Source organism: Beta vulgaris, chromosome 7, assembly GCF_026745355.1.
Source record: "Beta vulgaris subsp. vulgaris cultivar EL10 chromosome 7, EL10.2, whole genome shotgun sequence".
In the NCBI taxonomy this organism is placed as follows: domain Eukaryota; kingdom Viridiplantae; phylum Streptophyta; class Magnoliopsida; order Caryophyllales; family Amaranthaceae; genus Beta; species Beta vulgaris.
The window spans coordinates 56,807,582-56,816,633 of NC_079208.1; the positions used below are offsets into that span (position 1 = coordinate 56,807,582).

Consider the following 9,052-nt stretch of genomic DNA (forward strand, 5'->3'; position numbering starts at 1 on the left):
ACTTTATAAGGTAAATATAATCGATAATAAAAATATTGAAATAATATATAGGCCAGAGTTTTTTTTTTCAGTTGTACATGGTGGTAATAGAATAATAATTTTTACAACTAAGTTTATTCAAAAATTATATTTCTGAGCTCAAATTAAAGCTCTAATGTGATCATATTTCAACCACACTCCTATCAAGGCTTGAACTTTGCTCCAAATCCTCTCAATAACCAAACATCCTACTTACATATATAGTAGATTTTAGAATATATGGATATAGGTGTTGCATTTTTCAGTAAGTGATCATTTATGAAATACATTTACTATATGATAGTACTTAAATTAAGTTATGAGTCTTTTTGGATAGGAAATATTGATATACTTCAAAGTTGAGATTATTTTCATACTTTCAGATGGTAGGACTACTTTAAACAGACTACCCAAAAGTTAGATTATTTTCATATTTTCATACAAGGTATTGTCAAGTCAAATTAACCTCCACGTACCTTTATTCAATGAGTTTCACTTTAGCATCCTCATACATAAAAAAAAAATATAGTGTAGGATTTGAATTTCCTTAGTTGTATTGACTTGTAGTTTAACATATAAATACCTAATGAAGTACTAACTAATGGGCTTTACATGCTAATACATCATGAGATAACAAGTATACAAGGGTTACAAACAAATATAGGCCCAAAGGATGATGCCTAACACCCTCCCCCAATCAAGTTGGAGCGTGGAGGTCACAAATGCCCAACTTGCGTAATAGATGGTGAAACTGGCGTTTCTCCAAGGCCTTAGTGAAATATCAACAAGTTGTTGATAGTGGACACATGATGAGTAGAAATAACACTCGCTTTGAGAGCATCTTGAACATAATGACAATCCACCTCAATATGCATGCTTTGTACGCTCATGGAAGATTGGATTCTAGGCAATATATAATGTGGACTGACTGTCACAATAGAGTCGCATAGCACGAGATGAGTGATGCCAAGGCTGAGAAGCAAAACCTTAAGCTAGATCAACTCACAGGTGTGGTAGTCATAGAGCGATATTCAGCCTCGGAGGAACAACGAGAGACAATATGCGGCTTTTTAGTTTTCCAAGACACGGGAAAGTGACTAGAAACACAAGCCATCAAGTGAGAGAACGGCGCGTAAGGGGGCAACTATCCCAGAGTCACACCAACCAATCAACTGGAGATCACAATCATTTCAACAGAGAATGCCCTGCCCTAGACAACCCTTCAAATAGCGAACAGTATGTAGAGTGGCAGTCCAGTGCTCCTGCCGAGGGGATTGCATTAACTGAGCAAAAATGTGGACAGTGTAGGCTAGATCGGGTCGAGTGAAAGAGAGATAAATTATTTGTGCATAAAATCTTCATTTCTCTTTCTAAAAAAATATTATGTCTTCCTCTCTCTTTCTAAAAATATATTATGTCTTCCTCTTCCTTCTTCCCACTGGACCACCAACCCACCACGCACACCAACCGCCACGTTCACCGCGACCACCACGCCAACCACCACCTTCCCACCGTCCACCACACACACCACACCACCTTCCTACCAACAACCACACACACCACCACCACCTTCACACGACAACCACACAACCACCACTTTCACCACCATCCACCATACCCACCACCACCTTCACCACTAATCACTCGCCTTTACCATGCCCGTTCAACGACCACCACACCAAGTCACCAACCACCACCAATCACCAGCAACCAAATAAAAAACCACCTAGAAAATTCAAACCAAACTCTAAAATCGGATCTAAGAACCAATCGAAAATATTAGAATTTCGAGCATCCCGACCCCAACATCAGATCTAGAGAAGCATAAAAAGTTTGAGCATCCTGACCCCCACAACCACCAAAATCCCCAAAATCGAACCCGAACCACAGAAAAATCAATCTCCAACCCCAAAAATAATCTTCAACAACAATAATCTTCAACGACCCCAACATCAGATCTAAGAAAAGCACAAAAATTTTTAAGCATTCCAACCCCCACAACCAACAAAAATCCCCAAAATTGAACCCAAAAAAATAAACTCCAATCCCAAAAATCATCTTCAACGACAAAAACAAGAAAATTGAAACTAACCCACATCGAGTAAACCAGAATTTTGAGAGGAGTCGATCCCGCGACAGAGGAGATAGAGGTAGAATAGACGGAGGAAGAGGAGTTCATGACGGCATTGACCAGTGAAGTTGGCGAGGTTATTTTCCGGCAGATCTCCTTCTTTGTTGTCTGAATTAATAGCATAAAGGGTTGAGTTTACCTATTTTCCTCCGTCTAAATTCATGGTTAATTGAAGAGAGGAGAGGGGAAAATTTAAAAAAGAAAATTCATGGTGATTGTTAAAGAAACAAAATCCTAAAAGAATAATGACAGGAGCTAGAGTGGTGGATGGTAGGTGGTGAATCGTGTTTTGAGAGGAGGAGAGAGAAAGATTGTTATTCTCGTTTCCAGTGCCAAATCAACTCTTTTTTTATTGATTTTATCTAAAGTTAATAGATTTTTTTTGATCCATATGAGCCACGAAGGCGGTACAAAGTACAAAGAAGGGGAGGGGGATTCGAACTTGTGACATATCGTTAATAGATGAGTTAACAGAATTGTACTTTGAATAAGTAAAGTGCGAATTTTACAACCTGGTGAGTAAACTGCAAACTTGTGCAAAGTTTAATACCCACTTATACCTTAACTCGAAAGATTACTAAGACGTACTATTTGGACCATAAGAAAAGCCCATATGTGGAAATTACATTAACACCCTTCTAAATGATTAAATTCACTCCAGCGCACTTTAGCAAACCCTTACCATAGTAGCATAACCAAAACGCAACTTTCATCGAACAAATTCCCTTTCCAAAAACCCTCAATTCGAAACCCTAATCACCGTTCTCTCTCCTTTCTTCATCTTCAACATTCGAAGCTCTTCATCAATGGCGTCAGGCGAGAAAATGGTGCTTCAGTTCGGAGGTTCGACGTCTCTGAATGTGAAAGTTCATCCATTAGTCATATTTAACATCTGTGATTGTTATGTTCGACGACCCGACCAAGCTGAACGGGTCATTGGAACTCTTCTCGGATCTGTTTTACCTGACGGTACTGTTGATGTTCGCAACTCTTACGCTGTTCCTCATAATGAATTCTCCGATCAGGTTTTTTTTTTCTCTCTCCTCTTTAGTTGCTGTTTTCAGGTTTTTAATTTCATTCTTGAAATTTATGTTTTCTTTTGTTGATTTGTTTATTGTTAGTTGTAGATTTGGTTTAATTTGATTATGTTGGATACTTTTGTGAAATCTTTTGTTTCGGATGATTTCGGTACTTTAATTGTTAGTAACTTAATGTAATTGTGAAATTGCGGAGAATTATAGTGTACCTTGATTTGTTGCCGTTTTTAATGAATTTGCGAGTTCTTGAGCTGTAAATTATTTGATTTTTTGGTATATTTGTGGAAATTTCATGTTTGTTGGTGCCTCCTTGGCTGTGTCAGCTTTGTGGATAAGTATTGAGGTTAAATTTGGTGAGTTTATTCGATGCGAGATTGCGGAGAAATTTTGATGATGTAGGTTTTTTTGTAGAGCTGTTTTGGTTATGTTGAGCTCTGTTGTTTTGATTTTTATAATTTATTTGCGTTTTTAGCTTTGTTTGTTATTAGATGAGGAGATCCAAGGCCCTCGGTGTGTAAATAATTGCTATACCGTCTCAGCCTTTTGATTCAAGGATATTGCCATGCTTTAACTAAAAGTCCCCTTATACATTAGATCACTCCCGCTTTTCCCATTATCAACCAAATTAGACTTATTTGGCAATCGTATTAGAAATTAGTACCATTTTAAGAGAAGGGGAACTCTTTACAGATATCCCAAGATAGTATACTCTTATTTAACTTTCAAATGGAGGGAGTGGGTAGTTTTGGGCGAATGGACGGGGTGAGTGGTTAACGATGTCCTGGTTCCTGGTGAACTGACTTGTTTCGTCATCTTTTCTTATTCTATTAACGGTATACCTTAGCTACAGAGTGCTGAAGTCCCAGAGGCAATATCTATCGCTGAAGTTAGGAACCCATAAGTGAGATAGATCTTGTTGAACTATGTCCTGTTGGGTGGTTAAATAGTATATGGGCTGTTGTCAATGCATATTGCATTCTGTATTACCAATTGGCTCTTGGTATTGTTGGAAAATCTCTCAATGTTGTTTAAGACATTGCTTTATATATCTATGAATCGGTACTTATATAAGACATCTAGTAGGCATAATAAGCTGTTTCTTATGTGGTTGAGTATTGATTGGACAATCATACTCCAGTTTCTTTTGACATCATCCAGATTCCAGACGTAGACAGGTGTCTACGATCACTCCTACGGTAGACTGTTGAATTTCTGAAAAAGACATTTCATTGTCTCCATTGTTGCCCAGTATTTCCGCTGCTTTTTTTAATTGCTATAATTTGACTTTTCCACAATTCATGTGGTACCCTTGACCGGTAATTTTAGACCGAATAATAAAAGCAAAACTTAGCATCTAAGATGTGGTTGGATTTATCACAGATTATATCAACATAAAATCAACTTTTTATAAAATATACTAATAGGAATTAGAGATACTAGTGATCAAATTTGTGCGTTGGCAAGCGTGAAGGTCAAGTTGTAGCGATTGAAATAAAACGGAGGAAGTACTGCACAATTTTTTTTATTACCTGGGGTACGTGTGGACAATACATATTTTCTTTGGCGTGCTATGCTTTGAGTGATTGAGTCTGTTGAACAACTCGTGAACTTGTTTTTCTTTTCTTCTCTGTTTTACATATCCATATGCCTTTGTGTTTTTCGATGAGGTACACTACTATTACATTCGGGGTTTGGTTTATCCCATTGGCTTGTGTATTCAAGTTCTACATTTTTACCCCTTGCAGGTTGCATTGGACATTGAGTATCACCACAAATGCTGACATCACATCAAAAAGTGAACCCAAAGGAAGTCATTGTTGGATGGTATGTTCTAAATCAACTATTATCATAATATCTTGGAGCTTCCTGCAGCCTATCTTGTCATATAAGATATTTGGATAATTGGTTGCCTATGTGAATATTATGACAACACACGTTTCACTTTGAAAGTTGCTTTTGCTATAAGAGTGTTCATCTTTGTAATAGGCATTTCTATTTTGTTTTGGCTAATGGGTGGTTTTGAAAGGGGTTTACGGCTTCTAGTATTGACTTTTAGTTTAACCATTGCAATGTGATTTATGGATCAACTTTTGAGCATATGGTGTCAGACTGTCCATACCCTCTTTATTGGCAAAGTGATCCAAGCTAGTTTGCCTGACCATGTTCTTTCTTCTTTTACTTATCTTCTTCCACCAATCTTCTCTTGCACAAAAATTCTATATTTTTGGTACTCTTGAACTTTATTGATGTTGGGTTGTAAAATCCTTTGAATGTTGTGGTAGATAATATAGATCTGTCCATGTCTTGATACAACAAGTAGGACATAGCTGTCACATGCAAAGTCACCACAGTCTTCCTTGGTGTTTCATCTCCCCATTTTGCGTGCTGTGCAGGTATTCGACCGGATTTGGTGTTACAGGAGGTTCTGCTCTGATCCATGAATTCTATTCTAGAGAGGTTGCAAATCCTGTCCATCTAACAGTGGATACTACATTCAGAAATGGAGAAGCAACAATAAAAGCCTTTGTTTCTGTTAATTTGTCTCTTGGAGACCAATCACTTGCTGCTCAATTCCAAGAAATTCCTGCACAGCTTCGGATGTCAGAAGCGGAGAGGGTTGGATGTAGGCGCTTGTTCTTTTGCATTTCTCTTAATAGTTGATCTTGCTAGACTATGGTTGACAATGTTAATTTGAAAAAAACTCTGCTATCTTCTGATTTCACTTAATTATGGTTGTAGATGAACTTCTGAAATCAACTATGGCAGACAAAATTCCGAGTGATTTGGAAGGCATGGAGAGCACACTTGAGAGGTTGCTGGCATTAATTGACGACATTTACAAATATGTGGATGATGTGGTGGTAAGAACTTAGAGACAACTTGCACTCTTGTTTCCGTAATATGGACCCCCCCCCCCCCCCCCACCACCACCACCACCACCAACAAAAAAAAAAAAAGGCAAAGCTCAGCTATAAGTGTGTGTCATAAGTCATAAAAGGGGATTTACAAATGAACTTGGGGAAAATAGGAAGGTTTTGGAGGCAGTATAAGAAATATGAGTGTGTTGCAACTTATAACATGGGATTTACAAATGAACTTGGGGGAAAATAGGAAGGTTTTGGAGATAGTATAAGAAATATGATGTGTGTTATAACTAACAGTTATAAATTTTGAGCTTCTCCTTAAAGCTAATGTGAGCTATGAGATTATTTCTGACAGGAGGGACGTGTTGCCCCTGACAACAAAATTGGACGGTTCCTTGCTGATGCGGTATCTTCTCTTCCGAAGTTATCACCTTCAGCTTTTGATAAGCTTGTGAATGACAGTCTACAGGTATTTTGATTCTTTCTGAATTTAACACCTTGTGACAAATTGTTCCCATTATATTACGTTGATCTAGTTGGTATAGAATTGATGAATTGTGGAAAATTGTGGGATGGCCTTCCCCCCCCCCCCCCTTCCCCCTTCCAAAGCTAATTGAGGAGATGATCTGACAATTTTTTGTTTTGTGTGATCAGGACCAACTTCTATTAGTATATTTTCTAGTATCACTAGGACGCAGCTGAGTTTAGCAGAGAAGTTGAATACGGCTGCTCAGGTTCTGTAAGTCTAGCTTCTAGCTACACATCCAGCCTTGTTTCTGCGCGCCGGCAATTAGTAAGAGTGTGTATTGAGAGTGAAATCTTCCGATCCTCAGATTAATCTGATAATTTTGTTGTTGGTGGATTAATTTGTACTGAAAGTTTTGACCGATAGATAATGTATTCCTCAGCTTATACAATGCTTTTAATTCTTTCAGTGTCATTGTTCCTTGATCCTACTTGTGTTTCTTTTTTTCCGGCTCTTCAGAGAAGGGATTTAAACATGTTTCAGGCTTGATGATTTACTATTTATAAATGTTCGAGAAAAAAATGTTGCATTAAAATTTATGGGTTGATTTCACATAAACTCTGCTTAAATTAAGTGGTGAAGACTGAAGAGAGGATGTAAATTAAGGGCTTGTTCTCTTCGGTATAAAACAGTTGAATTGAACTGAAATGAATAGTGATATGTGAAAATAGAAGTATTGTCTAGAGTTGAACTGAATTGAAAATAAGTTGGGGAGAACATGGTCTTACTAAATTGTATGGATTTTAAGCACCGAGGGGTCAGAATTATCCGCTAGATAATTCCAATTGGAGGGCCAAAAATTTACACGTTGTATGAACAAGATTCATCGTAGATTGGATAAAGATACTGTTAAAATCTGTTAATTTTGCCATTGAGACCTCTACGATGAAGGATGCTACCAATAGACATCACTTATAGTTATGTGTACGTGGAAACTGGAAATATAACCCTATTAACGTAAACTCAATTAAAAATAAATTGGATTCTTATTTGATTGGTTAATGTGTAGTTGGTAGCGCCACGTAAAATATACATAGTTTGCAATGATGTACTAGTATTTCATTTGATGACTTATACCTCTAATTATAAGTTTGTACTTCTGCTCTTCATAGTCTATACAACTCAACATTGACATTTATATCCTGAATTACTTATTAATTCAATTTATAAAAGATTTCCTATCAAAAAGAAAATTTATAACAAATTGAAAAATTGATTAATGATATTTTACATGGATAATACTTTTGTTTATATATTAATGTAAAAATAAGATTGAAGTTTAAAAAAATTACCTCAAGGCTCAAAGAGCGAACAGTACAACTGAAAAGCAACACCAATGACCAAACCATTAGTTGATTGTACGAAGGGGGTTACTAATTAGTATAAACAAGGTTTTTGATAATTATAAATAGGTTTATTGATAAACTAAGGTTATAATTTTGTGATATAATTAGTATTATACCGGGTTACTAATATATACTCCCTCCGTCTCATAATCTACACATTTAACATTTTACACTATTCACAAATTTCACTTTGACCATCATTTGTGATTTATACGCGGATGAAAATATAGTCATGTGGGATCTTGTTAGATTCATCATAACATATATTTTATTAATATGTATTTTTTACAATTTTTACAAATACAAAACTAAAGATATATGTCCTTAAAGTTTTGTATTGGCATGCGTGAAAAATATAAGTGGGTAGATTAAAATGAAACACATGGAGTACAAATGATGTTAATAACAATAAATATATATGAGATTACTTATAATTTATAATTGCAATTATATCTCTATTCTACTTCCTCCGTGTTTTTATTCTTGCTACATAGAGAAAGTGGGGGTTTTTAAGAAAGGTAGAGAGAGAAAGTAGGGGACACACCATTTTTGAATAAAAAAACATTTGTTAAGGAAAAAGTATGAGTATTTTAAAAGAGAAGGTGGGGGACCACCACTTTTTGAATAAAAAAACATTTGTTAAGGAAAAAATATGAGTATTTTAAAAGAGAAGGTGGGGGACCACCAACTTTTTAATAGTATTTTAAGATTTTTATGGTGAAAAAGAATCCATTTATGGTATGTAGCATCTATTATGACATTTCCATTTAAGGGAAATGTAGCATCTATAAGGTGTTGTTTGGTTGGAAGCTATTTCCCCTGGAAATATAAATTCTTAGGAAATACATTATGGGTGTTATGTTTGGTTGGAGGGAAATGAGAGAAGCATAGGAAATACAAATTCCAAGGGAAATAGAATTTCCCATGAAAGAAGGGAAATCATTCACCAAGCCCCCCTTGGTGAGTAATTTCCTAGGAAATGCAATTTCCTATAATGTCAACCAAAGAATTTTGTCTAATTCTAAGAAATTAACAAGGGAAAGAATTTCCCATGAAATGTAAATTCCCATGGGAAATTACTTCCCATGTGAACCAAACAAAGCCTAAAAAAACGGAGGAAGTATATGTTA

At 36.2% G+C, this 9,052-nt stretch overlaps 1 protein-coding gene across 1 annotated transcript; it reads left to right on the forward strand.

Annotated features, from left to right (window-relative positions):
• Positions 1-2,910: 2,910 nt before the first annotated feature.
• LOC125499536 (eukaryotic translation initiation factor 3 subunit F-like) lies at positions 2,911-6,984 on the forward strand. Its single transcript, XM_057396345.1, is given in 8 exon segments — positions 2,911-3,174; positions 4,932-4,956; positions 4,959-5,010; positions 5,580-5,809; positions 5,926-6,047; positions 6,406-6,519; positions 6,705-6,723; positions 6,726-6,984. Coding segments are annotated over 8 exon segments (849 nt in total). The 5' UTR covers positions 2,911-2,955; the 3' UTR covers positions 6,794-6,984.
• Positions 6,985-9,052: the final 2,068 nt, after the last annotated feature.